The sequence below is a fragment of the Cryptomeria japonica genome, chromosome 6 (genome assembly GCF_030272615.1).
Source record: "Cryptomeria japonica chromosome 6, Sugi_1.0, whole genome shotgun sequence".
NCBI classification, from domain to species: Eukaryota; Viridiplantae; Streptophyta; class Pinopsida; order Cupressales; family Cupressaceae; genus Cryptomeria; species Cryptomeria japonica.
Window position 1 is genome coordinate 660,145,741 of NC_081410.1, and position 20,245 is coordinate 660,165,985.

At 34.8% G+C, this 20,245-nt stretch overlaps 2 protein-coding genes across 2 annotated transcripts; both read right to left on the reverse strand.

Moving 5' to 3' along the window:
- Positions 1–10,569: 10,569 nt before the first annotated feature.
- Positions 10,570–11,023, reverse strand: LOC131855757 (non-specific lipid-transfer protein 2-like). Its single transcript, XM_057989435.2, has 2 exons — positions 10,714–11,023; positions 10,570–10,620 (listed from the first exon to the last, which is right to left on the reverse strand). The coding sequence occupies exons 1-2, from the start codon at positions 11,015–11,017 to the stop codon at positions 10,604–10,606; spliced, it is 321 nt and encodes a 106-aa protein (XP_057845418.2). The 5' UTR covers positions 11,018–11,023; the 3' UTR covers positions 10,570–10,603.
- Positions 11,024–18,971: 7,948 nt separating this feature from the next.
- LOC131054826 (non-specific lipid-transfer protein 2) lies at positions 18,972–19,845 on the reverse strand. The gene is made up of 2 exons (XM_057989437.2): positions 19,504–19,845; positions 18,972–19,409 (listed from the first exon to the last, which is right to left on the reverse strand). The coding sequence occupies exons 1-2, from the start codon at positions 19,805–19,807 to the stop codon at positions 19,393–19,395; spliced, it is 321 nt and encodes a 106-aa protein (XP_057845420.2). The 5' UTR covers positions 19,808–19,845; the 3' UTR covers positions 18,972–19,392.
- Between the last annotated feature and the right edge of the window lie 400 nt (positions 19,846–20,245).

Sequence of the window (20,245 nt, forward strand, 5' to 3'; positions counted from 1 at the left end):
GTGAGAACCATTGCATGGTTGAGCCTCCAAAACTTTGGGGATAAAGGTGCATTAAATATGTGTCCTCATATGAAACCTCTAAGAAGGCAGAGAAAAATTCTTGCACATGATCTCTAGGGTCTCCCTTTCCTTTGTATTTATCATACTTTGGGGTTTCGAAGTTGCATGGGAAAGGAGGCATATATATGTTTCTATCAAATGGATATGGACACATATCTTCGAGAGCATATTGCTTTTGTGGCCTTCCCGAATGTACTTGTTGGGAGAGGTCCTACATCTGTTGTCTCAACATATCCATTTATGTATGATGAGGCAAGATCTTTCTGTGTTGATAGTTATCATCATAGTTATGTGTATTTATTTCCCTCCTATCATCTTGATTTTGGTCTTGCTGATGGCTATGTTGGGCTTGTTCTGGTATATCCCTAAGTTGTGATATATCAAAGTTTGTGGGGAGTTTTTCTTCTTCTTGAGCAAGTCTTAGAAAATGAGCATCAACATTTCCCCTAAGAATTTCCTCAAAAAGTCTGTTAAATCTGGGATTGCTAGTTGCTTCTTCTATTTGTGATTGTGTAGGGGTATCTGGATCTCCTCTTCTTGAAAAGGGGTTAACGGCCTCTTCATCTTCTTCCCATATTTTGTTTTGCCTCTGACTTCGGGACCTAGCTCTTGCCATATTTAAAGTGTGCATTCGTCAAAGTGAAAAAGTGGGTGTCTGATCTTCTTTGATAGTTCCAATATTTTATGATGATAAAGATGAGTTGAAATGTGTATGGATGAGTGATATCCTTTTACCAAAGGTTGGATATCAACATAGTTCTTTTTGAGATTGCTTGCTTGGTTTCAAATAATTGTGAGATGAGGTGTAGCGAGGTTTTGTGTTTTACAAAGTACAAGCTACCTAGCTATGAGAGGATGCACTCAAAAGATAGCTTTAAACTATCTAGATGATTTAGTGATGCCCCTTAGGATGATTGATCCTAGATGTAGAGACACACTAGAAAGTATGTTTTGTTGTGATTAGAAATATCCTAAAAGAACTAAGGACAAAACCTTTGTATGTTGAGAGGAATAAATTTGTGATGTGTTTGGAATGAGCGTGTGAATTTGAAGAAGATGAAATATGGACTATATTTATATTTACATAATGAATGATTTATGAAAGATGGCGAATGTTGAAGTATGATTATGGAAGATATGTGAATTTGGAATGTGAATTTAAAATGGGATTATGAGAGGTATGTGAATTTGGAATGTGATTTTGAAATAAGAATTTGAAATGTGATTATGGAAGATATGTGAATTTGGAATGTGATTTTGGAATGGGATTATGGGATTTATGGAGGGTATGTGAATATGAAATGTGATTATGGAAGATATGTGAATGTGGAATGTGATTATGGAATATATGTAAATGTGGAATGTGAATTTGAAATGTGATTATGGAAGATATGTGAATATGGAAAATGATTTGGAAATATGAAATATGTTTTGGAAATGTGTGATGTGGAAAATGATTATGGAGATATGTGTGGATTTTGATAAAGATATGGAAGATGAAATGTATGAACTTTGGAAATGATTTGAAATTGATGAGTGAAGATGAAATATAGAAGACTTTTTGAAATAAGGAAGAGGTGAAAACTTTGAATCTCTAATAGGTGATTGCGGGTTGTGGAATGTATGATGGATGAATGCATTGACCATGATTTGTGACGATATGAAAAAGTTCTTCTTTGAAAGAAAGCTTGGGATGCAAGTGGTTCTAATTCAAATTCGTCGGTAACACCGTGGCTAAAATCATGATATCGATGGATGAAAGTGTGGTGTTTTAGCAACAATTTACAATTTTTGTACAAGAAACTTGTTCTCTTTTGGATGTTCTTTGTATTTTGCTTCTTTTTGGTTTTTCGATAAATCGAATTCTTGGCGTATTTGAGAGATTTCCAAACACGAAGCATTGATGGCTTTTTTTTTCAAGAATTTTATTTTTGGGATGTAACTTGTTTCAAATGGTGGATGATTTCTTTGACAAGAAGACACGTTAAGCACACAAGCACATAAAAACACTTCTTTTCTCTTGTTAACTATTGATGTATGTTTAAGATCTTTTCAAATCCGTTTAAGGATATTTTCAAATTCTCTTTCATTTTCACAAGTTGTTGAACAAACAAAAGACAAATCAGATAGACTCTACTATTGTCAAAAAGATCGTTTCTAATATCAATAGCCCACACCTGATACTCCGTCAGCTCAAATAGCCCTGTCACACCCTAAGGTGCACTCATTTTTTTTCCTTTGTCTATAATTTGAACCAAAGAGAATATCTCCTCAATTGGATCATTTTCTTGGGAGATATATGGTGAGTGTCTTGGGGGTAGATTATTCCCCATTCTTGCACTACAATATTACAAATGTCTGGCTAACTGACTCGGTGAGGTTTCTACTTCTAAAGTTCATAATCAAGATTTCATTCGGTCTTTAGTGATAAACTTCCTTTAGAGGCTTCCCAACCTTTAGAACAAATTCATTACGTATCTCAAGAATACTCGGGGAAGACTAATCACTGAGAAAAACCTTTGGAGGGGATTTTCATCAACCTCCACATTTGATTATAGTGGGTTGGAATACTTGGCGATAAAGTTGTTCCCCACTTAGGTCATTCCCCTCACACATGCCTTATAGACATCTCAGGAATGCAAGCATACTAAAGGTTTTATCTTAATGCTGAATTGAAAGAAACCAAATAAAAGTGAGTTTGGCTTTTTGATCACCCAATTAAGGGGAGAGCATGTACGTATCACTTAAGACAAAGCAAACAATGTTTCTTTTTAGCTCTTCATAGAAATGATTTTCTAAATCCTATTTGGAGATGTTGCTCCAACAAGCATGATGTTATTCTTATCCACAAAGCAATTTGTTTGAATGTGTAATGAAATCATGGTCAACAAAATAAATTGCTTTGGTCCACAAAAAGAAATCGCCTTGGAAAATTAAAAGTGGCTTGTGTTTTTTACTTGCAAAAAAAAATGGCTGATTGTTCTTTTTACCTTGAAAGAAAAGAAAGTTTGCTTTGTTCTTTTTAAACCCAAATGATAATGATCCTAACTTGCCAAAAAAGGAAAGTTTGAATTTGTAGTTTTGTTTTTAACCCTTTGCAAGAAAAGAAAGTGTGATTCTTTTTAAGCACCAAAATTCAATGAAATTATTTTTAAGCACCAAGGGAAGTATGAGGTTCTTTTTAATTTTCCAAATAAAAGAAGTGAGTTTTTTAAACCAACTTGGAAAAAGCAAGTAAAAAAAAAACTAAAAACTACTCCTCTACAACCTACAATTCACTGGTAGAAACCTGCAACTAAAACATGCAAAAGGGTTAGTGCATATGGTGGGCTCACAAGCCTAAAAATGTTCCTTGGGATTACAAAATTATGCCTCTGTCCATGACAAAAGTGCTAAAATAGTAAAGTTACAAAACACTAAAATAGTGCAAGTTACAAAAGCACTAACAGAGAGCAAAAGCGCTAATGTAGACTAAAAGTGCCACAAAAACCTACAAAAGCGCTAAAACAATGCAGCGCTATAAAAGGGAACAAAAACGCTAAAACTAAAAACATGCTAACTAACAACACGATGCTAAACCGTGAAACGTATGCGCTAAAACACCCTTGTGCGTGAAAATCTTCAAATTTTTGAAAAGTTAGGCAAAATTTTAAGATTTAAAGTGTTGGATTCACGTCGGGTTCATCAAATGATGCTGTAAGAAATGGCTACAAGAATTAAAAATAAAGCTCAATGTTAGTATGTTAATTCAAGCATGAAACCAAGAACAAAGAACTAAAAACCATTTCAAAACATATTCAAAGGAGATTTAAAAGCAAAAAATGAAGAAAGCACGAACAAACAAACAAACAAAGATTAGTTCTACCTAAGATGCCTCCATGATGCTTTAATGGTTGTTCCTCGCTTGTTTCTCTCCTCTCCAAGTCCCAAAGTAATAAAGCTCTTACCTTTTAGCACAAGCCATGGATGCCATATGGAGGTTCAAGATTGTTTGAAATGCTTAAACAAGATGATATGCAAAACAAGATGATGATACTATGAGAAAGCTCTAAATGTCTATCCTAATATTAGTATAGTAACAATGCTCTAATTCTTCCTCCTTTGCTTGAAGGTGAGGGCTCCTTTTACAAGGAAAAATGTTGATTGAATGGCTAAGATTGAGTGAGCTTGTGAAGGGCTAGGATTGATGTGTTTGTGATCCATGTGATGGTTTTCAATCCAATCCCATGATGACAAGTGTCAACATGTAATGGCTTGAGAGGAGAGGAAGATGACATTAAATGCCCGAGGGGACATGAGAGTAACCTCATGTGGTTGGGGTTATTGGATAAATATTTTATCCAAGTGTAAGGTTATTATCCAATGGGTAATCTCTTGTGCAAAGTTTACCCATGGTTAAGCCTTGACCAAAGGGTTAAGAACCATGTGGGTTGGAGTGTTGGAGAAGGGAAACATTTATGACTCTGTAAGAGTCTTAAATGGGTGAGATGATGGGTTGAGGGTTAATCTTGGATTAGGATTGTGCAAATGTTTAGAAGGGGGATTAAGCTAAATCGGAAGGGGTTTAGAGAAAATCTTGAAGAATCTAGAAATAGGTGGGTGTGGGTAAATAGGTTTTTATTAAAATAAAAATCTATTTAAATGTGCAACTTGCATTGTAGGAGAATGCAAGTGGATGAGTTAATTTTAAATAAATATTGATTTATTGAAAAAGGGGATTTGATTTTTAAATAAATGTTAAATTTATTTAAATAGGAAGAAGGGGGATAAATTAAATAAATTAGATTTATTTAATAACATGGACTATAGTTAGTAATTAAATAAATTGATTAAATTTATTTAACTTAGAATAGAAGAATAGGCTAAGGTTAATTAATTAAATGTTAATTTAATTAATAGAAGAATATTAGTCATTAAATAAATATTTCATATTCATTTAATTAATAGCCAAATTTATGTGTCTACAATAACATTTTAGCAGAGAAATAAGTTTCTAAGGTTTTTGATTAAGGGAAAAATAGGTTTTGAGGGGGACCCGAAACCCCTTACAACAGGTTTTGAAGGGACCCGAAACCCTCAGATCTTACCAGGATCTGGAACCTACAATGAAACTTCTGCCAAAAGATAGACAAGTAAAATCAATAGACCACTTCAATAAATATGGCTAGAGCCAGCCAAAAGCCAGCACATCAACAAGCAGAAAAAAGCCAGCCAAACTAAGAGAAAATCATTACAAGACCTGCTGGCAACACAACTGGTGCAAGGCACCTAACACTCCACGCATGCAATTTTTGCTTATTTTAAGGTTTTGTGTGTTGTCTTTTATGATGTAATAATGGACCAACCATTTGGGACTTAGTAGAGCCATGGTTGAGTTGTCCAAGTTTTGGACTATGTCATTTGTGTTCAGGATGTTGTCAGCCTGACGAGTTGAAATGCTAAGGTAGATCACAGGAGTATTACTCCAAATGATTGTTATCATAAAATAGGGGTATATTTTATTGTGTTTAGGTCTTCTAGGGTGTCTGAGGACCTTCAAGAGCCTTGAAATGAATTAGGGTGAAAAGTTTCAATTCGGGAGTCAAAAGATGTAAAAAGTTGCTGAGCAACGTTTTGCAATTTTTGCAAAAGTTGCATTTTTGGAAGATGGTGTTGTAAAGTTGGTTGAAACAACTAAACCATCAACATATAAGCCAAAATATACATCATTTTACGGGTTGGGAGAACTGGGAATGCAAGAACAAGTTTTTGAGTTGCAAGTAAATCTTGTTTTCTTCACTGTTTAACAGTTTTATTGAGTTTTTATTGCTTTGTATGGTCCAGTACGGACTTGGTTGTAGAATCTCATTGCAGTGCATGAGTTTTCATTGAATTTACTTTCCAATAAGTTTTATTTGCAGGACTGATTGTCTTTAGTTGCAGAGATATCACCCATTCTTTGCAACTAGGTGTAAAACCCTTGCAAGTAGGATTTAAGGGAAAAAATGGCTCTAACCTAAGCATTCGTTGATGGCACCTGTTGAAATCAAGTGGAATGATAGGTTAGGGTCTGTACATAGGTTTAGAATAGTTTTTTTTGTTTTGTAGGTCTTCATGGTGGAGATATAATGAAGCCCTAGGCTAATTGCTGGGAGTTGGTGAATTAGGACAACAGAAGAAGAGTGTTTTAAGAGCACAAATGGCTTGGTGGAGCCATAAATGAGGCATGGTTGGAAAGCCCCTTGAATTCCCTTCAATAATCCTAAATTTTTTTGAGCAGATGTTCTGACTAGTGAAGGTTTTGAAGCACATCTTCCAAGTCACGTAGGTAGGCATAAACCCTTGAAATTAGTGTAGTATTGGAAACCCTATGTGTACAGATAACCCAGATACAATTTTCCAATATTGTCTGTAACTCTGAAAAGGGTACTCGAATCTATAATTTATTTGTTGCCTTGTTTTGGAAATTTTCAAACTAAGTCTTGAAAACCGGTATAGGAGGGCTAATCCAATTAGGCCTATTTGAGCCTGGTAGAGACCAAGAAAGGCTAGGAAACCATGGTGATGGGTTTGGAGATGCTAAAATCCTTCAAAGAAACTATGTATATGTATTTTGAGTCCATTGAATGAGGTTGGAGCATTGTAATCCTCGCAGTAGTTGTTGGAGCCTAGGAGTGGTGTGTGGAGATTGAGGTGGCAACCTCAATAGGAGGAGTTGATTGTCTAAGACCAGTGGCTACACCTTGGAGGCAAGACAAAGTGGTTTAGACCTTGGAGGTCTCAATAGAAAAACCCCTACTAAGTGCCATTGGATGGGCTTGAGTAGTTGAAGGGTTGAGTAAGACAAGTCAATCTAGAAGGTGAATTGTATCAAGCTTCAAGACTCTCTACATTAACAATCTAAGCCATTAGATGAAGTCAATGGATTCCCTCATCCAAACATCAGGGATTTTTCGGGTTCCCCCACCCATATTCAGAAAAATCAAGCTGCAAAAAGCTAGCATGTCCCTTAGCCAAAAAACTAACACGATCTAAGGTGGGCCCTTCAAAACTGTCAGCATCCAGCTAGTCATACGCAAGGGGTTTTTGAAAGGCTCCCCTAACCGTATAGTCCATGTCGGGCCCTTGAGAACTGTTGATAGCCAACCAAATGAGAAACCACACATTAATCAAAATAAGCATTAAGATCCAAATATAAGCTTGTGGGTTTTGAATGGATCCCCTAACCTTTGTGTTAGGTTTCAAAATGGCACCCAAAACCATCTCAGAGCATCTGAAAATAACTCCTCTAATAACATTACTACTCTCCACCTCTATAGGATAGGAACCCACCTCAATAGGGACTGAAAGGAGGAGGACCTTCAACAGGAAGAACAAAACTTCTAGTCACGAACCAAAGTCCAGCAACTGAGAGATGGAACTGCTAAGCTTAACTGGAAAACTATGTTTAGAGAAGGCTCTCATAGCCTTGCACTTAGAAAGAGGCTTGAACTAAATAGGTACCTTGCAGAGAAAATCCTCTGTAGTTTGCACCTCTATAGGAAAAAAGAGAAAATTGCCAATGAATAGGGATAAAACATTGTACAACATTTCATCTTTAAGACACTGGGAATCCACCCCCAGCATAGGATCCAACTCCCCAATCTCATCCAACCACTCTTTATTGGCTGAAAAAAGAGGCCTTGAATAGAACCAAAAGCTAGGGTCAAACTAACCCCTTGAATGGAAGACCCCTGCAGCCACAAAGAATGGAACCAGGGCTGAAGATGGTTGTCAAAAAACCTAAACAAAGGGGGAGAAGGAAAATGGCTATCCAGAAAAGCCCTCAGATAGATCAGTGAAGAAGGAACCCAGTTCTACCTTGAAATGTTTTCACACAACCCTCTGAAAAGAAGAGGGACAAGGGAAAAGCCAAAATGAAACAACCACAAAACCTTCAGAACCGCCCAAAGAATAGGAGAAACCCGAGATCCATAGAAGATCCAATTGTCATGAGCTCCACCCGGGTCCCAAATCTCCCCTTCGCACCTCAACGCCAAGAGGGAGGAGGGAGGAGCACAACAGTTCACCCCTCTGCCCTTAGAAGTAGAGCCAATCTCCTTAGTGCATCCACCATCGATCCAGTCAATAGCTCCCACACACATATTAACAAGCTCAGAAACAAAGGCCCCAGGGTAGACCCAAGTATCCAGGACAAGAACCATGCAGACAACGAAGAGTGAGGGAGGGAGGAGGGCAACAAACCCCCACACACCAAAACCACACGCACAACCCTCGCCATCAAGAACATAACCCCAATCACTGGAAAATAGGCCACCAAGGCAACCACACAAAGGGAAAGGCTGCAGAACCACGGAGGCAACATACAGGCCGACCACACCCAACACATCTAACAAACCACCAACACCATCACCCTCCAAAACAGGCACCTCCACACCCCCAACAACAAATGCCAAAACCACGGAGGTATCAGAGGGTACTGAAGGGATCAAAAGAGGAGGGAAAGTAGAAGATAATTGGAAAGGAAGAATGGTAGGATCAAGAGGAAAGGAGGCATCACCATTTCCCTCACTGTCGACATCATCATCTTCGGCCTCATTCACCTCCTCCGTCAAAACCCTAGCAGAACTCCCGCTCCCTCTCTCGCTCATCCCGCTCGATCTCTACATGCTTATTCAAATTGTTAATAAGTTTCTAAGGCTGATGCTGATTAGTTGTTTTTCTATTTTTCTTTTTCTACAATGTAAATCTTAAGGGGAGATTGTTAAGAAATAAGGTTTACATTTTACAAATTAATTTAGGTTAGTTAGTTGATTAAATAGTTTGTTTCCATAAGCTAGTTTTGCATGAAAAAAATAAGGCTTTATAAAGTCATTTGAAAAGCAATGTAATATGAATCTACTGAATATCAATTTTTGTTTATTGCTTTTTTTCTGTAAAATGGTTTGATTGTTAGTTGCAATGTTTTCACCATTCCAACACAATTGTGCCCCTGTCCATTCGAGTTCTCACACTCCTTTGCATATGATTTGTTTGCCATTTTTTATTTTGTTCAATAAATTTATGATTTCAACTCAATAAAATAAAGAAAAACAAACAAAAATGTTAGAATTGACTTAATACAATGAAAGGCGCTTCGCTAATGTGTTCTATGGAAAAGTTATTGGAAATGTAATAATTGATTCCTTTGCGGAGAGGGTCTCTTGGCAGTTTAATTTCCACACATTATCTAGTATGAGAATGTAACAATTTTTCTCATTTTTTGTTATTATAAGAATGTGCAAGTGTTATACCAAATTATTGAAGCTCAAGTTTATGTTAGATTTAATAGGTAAGGACTATATTAAGACAACTCCTTGAAACAAGATATAACAAGAAAGAAATTTTTGTAGGAGAGTAATTAATTAAAAAGACAACAAAAATAAATAAATAAAAGAACATGAAAAATAGCAACATTTTAGAAATATACTTAAACAACACAAAAACAGTATACAAAGAACATGAAAAAATGTGGTACCATCTAAAGTTGCCTATGTCTCACGGGATCCTTGCATTTCCAAAAGATTGTGTGCACTCTAGTTACTAAATTCAACCATATTTATAGATAGTGAAGGTGGCGAACAAGGGAAAAGAATAATAAATGCATTAAACTTGTTTATGTAGTTACCATTCAATTTCTATGTTTAACTCTAAATTAATAAAATCTTCACAACAATCTAATTATTGTGACTGGCTACATGGACTACACAATCTTTATATAATATATAAACCTATGCACTACCAATTAAACAATAGAATTCTTTATCAAATCATGCTATGAATAGCCTGATTTTTATAGATTGACTATTTTGTAAGTAATAGGTATTTCTAGACATTCAAAAATAATTGTAAATAATAATGATTAGAATATTGTATATCTATAGCATCATTAGAACATTTTATATCTATAACATTGAGCTACTACATTGTTTTCTTATAAAAATAGTTAATCTATGAAAATTCTTTTATATCTAATGATTAATATCAATAAATAGAAAACAAGATACGAAAATAGATTATATAATTCATATAATAACAATTTTTTAAACAAACTTTCAAAATAATTTTTAATAATTTATAAACAATTATTTTTTAATAAAAAATACATTTCATTTCCATCTGTTATTAATAATCTACAAAAGTCCCAATTTAAACAATCAGATCAATTAATTTATAATATTATTATTAAACAAACACAATAAAAATTATTTTTCGAAATCATATTCTTTCATAGCCACAAATTTAATTTCTACATAGAATTGAACAAGTTCTTTTTAAAAATATATATAAAACAAGAAACCAGCAACCAATACGATATACGCTGTTCTGTATTCTCTTTGGACAAAAAGATGAAATATATTAATTAATGATGGTTCTCAAATTTCAGGCGAACCATCTTCATATACGTCTGTTCATCCCAGTTACATATGAGAAAGCCAAACATTTTATTTAAACGCTATTAAATAGGAACATGCTTCATAAACTGTAAAAATCTGTATTCTATAGAGCTTCCACTGGATTTTAATCATGGCGTAACAATACCTGCAATATGACGATGAAAGAAACCGTCATAAAAAATCCAAATAAGAAAGAAAACGATTTTGAAGGGAATATTGAAAATGAAGATATGCTTACTTCCGCAACGAGTTTGATGAGGAACGTTTCTACCACAACTCTGGATGATGGTGACCAGTTTGGGCACATTGATGGAGGCAGCAATTGCAGGAGTGACCTTGGGACACACGCACGACATGTCTGCGCTCCTGATGAGCCCACAACACGCCGCAGAGGGAGCGTTGCCCTGCAATATCGGAGCGCAGTTGGTGGCCAAGCCCTGTATCTCATCTCCACACTTGTCCCCTCTCACTCGACTCACTACGATCCCCAACATCATCACAAACACAAACACCAACACCAATGATGCTCCCACCCTCGCCATTTCTTCACTCTTTGCCAATGCAATTTCTGCTATGGTGAGAGGGCTTTTTATAGCAGATTTCTGAATGTCGTGAACGAGGCTTTGCAGATTTCAAAGGTCACGTTAGATTTGACGAGAGACTTGATGAGTTGGAGTCAACAGACTAGAAGGAAAAAAGTGGTGCGTTGAAATCAACATTGATTAAGCGGGTACTAGTACTAGTTCTGTGTCATACCTAAAGAAAGGAAGGGAATAAAATGATTAGAATGAAACAAGTGGCCGGTCTGCATATAAACAGTTTGAAAATTGAACAGTAAAAATTGACCAGCTGCAACAACTAAGCTCATCAGTTGTAAAAGAATATAATAATTACGAACTGCATGTTACAAACAATTTAGGCAAAAGAAATTAAGCTTAAAGCTAGAGCACAGCCATTGTGAAGATAAATGCAGAAAATGATCCAATACTTCTCTTTATTTGATGTCTCTACTACCCGATGTCCCAAAGACTTCTTTTCATTTGATGTCTCTACTACCAACAAGCTTCCTCCTATTGAAATTTATATATAGTACATCATAGTATTCACTATTAGTAGAGGTTCTATTCTCAAAATTCTTGCAAAAGCCTATCTATTTCAGCAGAACAGGAGGCAATTTGGAATGTTCAAGCTCTGATTGGAAAGTGATTTACATGACACCATACATAGCTTTGTTATCTCTAGCTTGACTGTAAGTGGTAGGGAGGGGTTGAAATGGAACAAAATTATTATTATATTAATATAGTTATTTGAGTCAAAAAGTAGTTTTATTGTTTGAGTACAATGGATGAACATCAAATTTCAAATCTATTTTTGATTGATTTTGATAAAGATATTTAAAAGAATGGTAGTTAGAATAGAAACAGGTTTTAAATCTTTTATATTTTTAGTATTATTTTGATTTCAATCTTATTTTACATTATCTAAGAAAATGAGAATATACCTAAGATCATAAATATTTGAAATTCTATCTAATGATATTGAGATTTAAATTATATCAAAAGAATTTTTATTGATGTCAAGTTTTAATATTGTCATTTTGATATGACCTACACAATGATTTATAAAACAAACCCTTTAAACAATTGAAATGTAACTCAAAACATAACATGTGCATAGTTGCACCATGTTTTGTCTTATAATGTCTAACAACAAAAAAAACCAAAAAAAAAAAACATCAAGTACAAAGTCCTAAATAAAAATAAGATACTCAATTCAATTTAGTTTGCTTTAATATAAGGGTTTCAGGTGTTGCAAAATCATAGCTTGTACTAGTTTTGTCATTTTAGAAGGAGGTTTGTTGGAGCTAGTACTAGTTCTGTGTCATACCTAAAGAAAGGAAGAGAATAAAATGATTAGAATGAAACAAGTGGCCGGTCTGCATATAAATAGTTTGAAAATTGAACAGTAAAAATTGACCAGCTGCAACAACTAAGCTCATCAGTTGTAAAAGAATATAATAATTACGAACTGCATGTTACAAACAATTTAGGCAAAAGCAATTAAGCTTAAAGCTAGAGCATAGCAATTGTGAAGATAAATGCAGAAAATGATCCAAGACTTCTCTTTATTTGATGTCTCTACTACCCGATGTCCCAAAGACTTCTTTTCATTTGATGTCTCTACTACCAACAAGCTTCCTCCTATTGAAATTTATATATAGTACATCATAGTATTCACTATTAGTAGAGGTTCTATTCTCAAAACTCTTGCGAAAGCCTATCTATTTCAGCAGAACAGGAGGCAATGAAGACTACAAGGTATTAACAAAAAAGACAGTCCTTTCATCATAATGATAGTCCCAGCATCAAAAGGTTAAACTCAGTGGGCAGAAGTTCCATAAATAAAAGTCATGACAGACTTCTGAGGGAGAAGAAATGATACAAAGATCAATTTCTCTAAGTTAAAGCTCTATTTGATAAAACTCTGAACATAAAGAAAGAAAAACTATTAACAAGAATCTACCTTGAAGAACATATTTAAACAACCAAGCAACCACTATACTATAGGCTGTTCTCTATTCTATTTGAACAAAAAGATGAAATATATTAATTAATGATGGTTCTAAAATTTCAGGTTGACCATCCCCACATACGTCTGTTCAACCCACTTACATAGGAACATGCTTCATAAACCAGCATGAAATCAACATTGATTAAGCGGGTCTTGAACGTAATAAACCAGCGACAGCATCGGAGGTTAATGGAGTCACGGTTGATTTATTCATTCGGGTTCTCACAGGAGTTCTTATTGTCTTTCTGGCTTCTAGAATTATCAATGAACATCATGTGTATGCAGAATGTTGAACAAACATCTGTCTTGAAAGTTAGGTTTATATGATGATATTATGTTTTAGATTTCAAAGATCACGTACATACGATGAATTTGACGAAAGAAGTGATGAGTTGAAATCAACACACCATAGGCAAATAAGTGATGTGTTCAATCAACCTGCCATGAGTTGATTTACTTGTGGAATTGACGTATCGAGTCATGTTCTCACGGAAGTTCATATTTCCTATCCAGAATTCAGAATTCTAGATGAACATTTGACCCTATTTATTTTAAAGTTTGATTAGGTTAAATTTGTGTTCAGAATGTTAAGTAGAAATTATGTCCTGAAAGTTGATTTATAGGATAAATTTATATTGAAGGAGTTTTTTTATTTGAATTGAATAAGTTAATTCCATATATCATCAGTTGACAACCTTTAAGAGGCACGCAAGACAATGGAAAGCTTGTACATCTATTTGATTTCATCATTGTTGTTGCCATGTCTTCCTAGTGCAAAAACATTGGGGGAAAAAATAAATTCAATTTTAGTTTTGTTCATTTTTCTTTATTTTATTTTGAATTGAAATCATAAATTCATTGAACAAAATAAAAAATGGTGAACAAATCATGTGCAAAGGAGTGTGAGAATTAGAATGGACAGGGGCACAATTGTGTTGGAATGGTGAAAACATTGCAACTAATGATCAAACCATTCTATAGAAAAGCAATAAACTGAAATTGATATTCAATAGAATCTTATTACATTGCATTTCAAATGACTTTATAAAGCCTTATTTTTTTCATGCAAATCTAACTTACAAAAACGAACTTACTAACCAACTAACTAACCTAACTTCATTTGTTAAATGTAAACCTTATTTCTTAACAATCCTCCTTTAAGGTTTACATTATGGGAAAAGAAAAATAGGAAAACAACTATTCAACATAACCTAAACTTCTTTCTCTAGGAAAATGTCTTGATTCTCCAACTCTTCATTAGCATCAACATAAACTTATTTGTCTAGGAAAATGTTATGATTACCAACATTGCATCAACATCAAACTCCTCTTTTTTGAGCAAATGTTTTGATTACCAAAATTGCATCAACATCAACGCAAAATCCTCATGTCTAGGCAAATGTTTTGATTATCCAACAATACCTGTGAATTGAGACAAACTTCATAATCCACAATCATAGGTGTATAACCCTATTGATGATTATTTGGTTGTGTCTCTTGAATCCTGGCTTCTCCAACATGGTATTAGAGTAGTGAAAGAACTCCTCACTACAGTTATTTGGTAGCTCCTAAAGATAGTCCATCAATGAAGTCAATTTCTTGGTAATATTTTGTTTTGTGCACAAGTTGTGTGGAATTTTTTTTTTTTTTTTTTAAAAAGTTAGCAAAGGGCCATATTGCCCTCTTCTTCCCTACCATTTTCCTATATATATATATTTTTTTGTAGAAAACTTGGCCTATATTATAGAAGTTTTGTGGCCATTTTATTGGTCTATGTGCTTGTTTTATGGATATAATGAAAAAGTTTAACTATTTTTGCACACATTTTTGTTGTCTATTTGCAAGAAATTGTAGCCTATATGTGCGACCTATTGGTAGATTTATTTTATTTTTCTAGAGAATCCTAAGGTTTTTTGAAGGCATCATTCATAGGAATATCAACAACCCTGGGTGAAAAGAAGGTGTGTCTTCTTGCATTTGACCTACACAAGAATTGATTTCTTGTCATTTCTCGATTGCAGCACCTCCATTTTTAGCACCAACAATCTTCTGATATTATGCTAAAGTAGTTTCATGCCTTAGAAAACAATAATCTACTCATATTGTGTACCTCCCTCTAGCATTTTCAAAGACCTCCACCAATGCGTAGCTTTTGTTGAACTGCAACTTTTTTTGTGGCCATTTTATTGGTCTATGTTTTTTTTTATGGACATAATGAAAAAGTTTAACTATTTTTGCACACATTTTTGTTGCCTATTTGCAAGAAATTGTAGCCTATATGTGCGACCTATTGGTAGGTTTATTTTATTTTTTTGGATAATCCTAAGGTTTTTTGAAGGCATCATTCATAGGAATATCAACAACCTTGGGTGAAAAGAAGGTGTGTCTTCTTGCATTTGACCTACACAAGAATTGATTTCTTGTCATTTCTCGATTGCAACACCTCCATTTTTAGAACCAACAATCTTCTGATATTATGATAAAGTAGTGTCATGCCTTAGCAAACAATAATCTACTCATATCGTGTACCTCCCTCTAGCATTTTCAAAGACCTCCACCAATGTGTAGCTTTTGTTGAACTGCAAATTTTTTTTTTGCTTGTATTACATATTATATTTTGTTTGGTTGGATTTTCCTACATATTTCTAGTGCCCTCAATCTCTAGTAATCCCCATGTGGCCAACTCACCTTGACTTAATCAACTCTTACCATACACACCAACAAATTCACCAATGGTGGCCCTTCTTTGGTCAGTGCATTCACCCATTTACAATGCCGGCCATAATCAAATCACATAGTGCTAATAATCTTCTACATTTTTATGATTAATCCCTTTCGCCAATCAAAATTTTGTGACTTAAGCAACTTCTACACAACCACATGCCATTTGTTTTTGGAAAGTGTTAGCTAGCATTATCAACTATCAATGGAATAAGTATTGACTCAATCTTTCCAACAACAGTAACTACTGCTCGGAGTGAGTCACAATGACCTCTATTAATCATAGAGACCAAGTCTCCCCATTCTAGTGGTGGTCCTTGTTGCTATCTTTCATGTTAAGGAGGTTTGTAAAATTATTTAGCAAATTTAAAGACATGTTTCTACAGAACACCTAGTCTTGCATACTATGTGGACCACATTTGTTGTTGATTTATTAACAAGAACTACATCTATGCCTTATTCCATTTTTTTATTACTTGGTGTACTCAAACATAGTCTATCTTCTCTTATTGCTATATAACTTATTCAAAATATCACACTAGGCATTTGATTTGTTCACTTGATTTTTTTTTTTAATTAGATCAAATTGAGAGAGGCTTGTTACATTACAAAACTACCACACAAGCATACAAAATGGACGAAATCACAAGTAGTGAGACCACCAATATCATAATAATAAAAAAAGCATAAACCTTTTTTGAAGAGAGGATTTTGGTCGAAGCAACTAACTAGCAGAAATAAGGGTCGACCCAACAAAATCACATAATTAGAAAGGAGGAGTTTAGAAAGGAACCTCAAACCATATTATTTTAAAAAAACCCAGCACTAGAGTTGATCTAGCAAAGAAAACAGTCAACGAATAACATACTTTGAAAGGCTTCCCACAACCTTTTACTTGTAGGACCACCTTGAGTAGAGACTTTCGCTAGCGAGGAAAAATATAGCCATTCCAAAAAAACACTAAACAATATAACCTAGAATGTACTAGGACGAAAAAACCCAAAGGGTTTTGAAAGACATCTCTAAACCTATTCTTGGTAGAAAACCCTACAAATAGACCATCATGGACCACCTTAATAGGTTTGCTATCAGCAATACTATTAGAGACAAAAACCTTGTAGGAAAAAAAATAGGGGAAGAGGCCCCCTCTAGCAACCCAAATCTGAGAAAACCCCAAGCCAACCTCCAAAAGGGAGACCCTAAGGGCATCAACACCAAAGGATCCACAAGATAGTAGGGGTAGATGGGGGAAAATACAGAGAACCAAGAAGAAAACTAGCACTGACCAAAGGAAGCCAGAGACCACAACAAAAACAGGCACAATGGAAGAAAAACCCTCTGTAGTTAATCGCCTGCAAGGTAACCAACCTCAATATGCATCCAAAACCAACCTGCAATAGACAGTTAAGATCCAACTACTAAAAGAATATTTTAATCCATAGAATAATCCATAGCCATGCAACACCCCACAAACTCTCTCCAAACTGCTCAAACACCACTCCAAGACAAACTGCTAGATCCACAAGCTCAGTAGAGATTCATACAAAACCATCAAGACCCCAAGGAAAAGGGCCAATTGACTTACACTAGGCACCCCCCATGAAATAGGGCACCAAATATAGTTTCTAGGAAGAAGCCCTAACACACAACACCATCGCACCAAAAGGAACCCGATTCATGTTGATTTTTTTTTTTTTTGAAATATTTATTTGAATGCTAGTTCAATTAAAGTGATTGTAAGTGTGGTATGTTTTCTTTTTTTCTTAACTTGGAAACAACGAGGTCTTTTTACATATGGATACTTATTGAAGTGTTTTGTTTGGTTTCAATTCCAACAAGTGGTTGGAAAGTCAAAATTTCCCTTATTTTAGTGAATCTTTTAATCTATTTGTGCATCTCGTTTAAAATAAGCCAATTGATAGGAACTTGTTTGTTTAAAAGCTTTTTCTCGATAGCTTGTCAAAATACCATTTTTTAGCATAGGTTCTTGTTTTGAAATTTCCCATGGATTGGACTTATTGGCATTGTAAAATGCACCACTTTATATAATGCCAAAGTTTGGGGAGTTGTCATACTTAATCAAATTTGTGGGGTTGCAAGGCACGATTTAAGTGGTTCTTTTGTGTGATTGTTGCATCAAGGATCCTAATATTACAAAATTGAGTCCACATAATTTTCACACATGGCATACTATGGTACAAAATATTGCTTCAATATAAGCGACTATGGATTATGTTGCAATCTTAACAACTAGATTTCACAAGGGCTTATGAGTGGTTTGTTTACATAAACAAGCTACATGAAGCTATGGGCATCATTGGGTTGCATGTTTCAGATAATCTTCAATTGCACATAGCCAGTTGTAATACACCTAAGGAAATATGGATAAGTCACATAAATTTTTTGGAAGTGTTGATGAGCTTAGGACTTTGCAGTTAGAAGTTGATCATATTTCATGTTTAATGGGAAAAATGGATGGATAACTATAGCTAGTAATGTAACTAGAACCAAAGCCTCTTTCCTTAAATATTCAATACAAATCACAAAAGGGTGTTTATTCTTGACTAACTCTTACTCAATTAATATTTAAAAAAAATATATAAATAATTACTAAAGCAATAATTTAATTATAAAAAATTAATAAATTAACATTATTTCATTTTCCAAAATATTGTAGTTTTGATATTATGTTCTTGTTCACAAAAACATTAGTTCATACAAAGATTGAAATAGGTAGAGACACGTGAACAATAAAATTGAGGATAAATATTATACAAGGCCAAAAACAATGATAATCAATCTATAAATTAAAGAGAAATATTACATATCAAAATGTTTGGCTACAATAATTCCAATAAAATTGCTATTGAAGATCCTCAATTATTCTTCTCGAATAAGCGAATTCTCAAACCTTAAACAAATTCCAATCCCTAAATTATTGACGCCCAAAAGAACCAAAAACATGATAGCTACAAGTTATGGTGATGGTATAGATGGCTTAAATAATTCTTGGCATGCAACTTAAAATTGGGAGCAACAATTAAGCACATCCAGCACTCCACCTGATGATCAGTATTTAATAAATATTCTCCACCGTGACCACTATAAATCATAAGCCAATATTTCCTCTACCTCCCAAGTAATGAAATAAAAGCTTTCATTGTACAAAATGGCAAAAGTCAATCTCGACACCAACTCAATACGAGGCAGCCAATGATCTGATCACATGTTAAGAATGGTTACTCAAACTTTACATAGCATGAAGAGAATGTCTTGCTGTATTACCAAAAACATATATAAAGCTCCAAAATATGACTTTAACAGTCTAAAACAGATTCTTGTTATTTGAAGCTATTAAAAATACGTGACTAAAAAATTAAAAATTAGTCATTTTTTTTTTATATTGATAAATAATCATATTGTATACCTATAATATCAAACTATTACAATAGTCAATCTATTAATTAATGACGGTTCTAAAATTTCAGGTGGTGCATCCCACATATGTTTGTTCATCCCCGTTACATATTAGGAATCCAAACATTTTATTTAAACGCTATTAAATAGGAACATGCTTCATAAACTGTAAAAATCTGTATTCTATAGAGCTTCCACTGGATTTTAATCATGGCGTAACAATACCTGCAATATGACGATGAAAGAAACCGTCATAAAAAAATCCAAATAAGAAAGAAAACGAGTTTGAAGGGAATATTGAAAATGAAGATATGCTTACTTCCGCATCGAGTTTGATGAGGAACATTTCTACCGCAACTCTGGATGATGGTGACCAGTTTGGGCACATTGATGGAGGGAGCAATTGCAGGAGTGACTTTGGGACACACGCACGACATGTCTGCGCTCCTGATGAGCCCACAACACGCCGCAGAGGGAGCGTTGCCCTGCAATATCGGAGCGCAGTTGGTGGCCAAGCCCTGTATCTCATCTCCACACTTGTCCCCTCTCACTCGACTCACTACAATCCCCAACATCATCACAAACACAAACACCAACACCAATGATGCTCCCACCCTCGCCATTTCTTCACTCTTTGCCAATGTAATTTCATCAATGGTGAGAGGGCTTTTTATAGCAGATTTCTGAATATCGTGAACGAGGCTTTGCAGATTTCAAAGGTCACGTTGGATTTGACGAGAGACTTGATGAGTTGGAGTCAGCAGACTAGAAGGAAATAAATCACCCGTTGAAATCAACATTGATCAAGCGGGTCTTGCACGTAATAGACCAGCGAGAGAATCGGAGGTTAATGGAGTCACGGTTGATTTATTCACTCGGGTTCTCACGGGAGTTCTTATTGTCTTTCTGGGTTCTAGAATTATCAATGGACATGTGTATGAAGAAGGTTGAACAAACATGTGTATCTTGAAAGTTACGTTTATATGATGATTTTATTTTTAGATTTCAAAGGTCACGTTCATACGATGAATTTGACTTTGACGAAAGAAGTCATGTTGTCA

Excerpts from the sequence above, each read along its gene's own strand:
- LOC131054826 (XM_057989437.2), bottom strand. The coding sequence starts at position 19,807 with ATGGCGAGGGTGGGAGCATCATTGGTGTTGGTGTTTGTGTTTGTGATG.
- LOC131855757 (XM_057989435.2), bottom strand. The coding sequence starts at position 11,017 with ATGGCGAGGGTGGGAGCATCATTGGTGTTGGTGTTTGTGTTTGTGATG.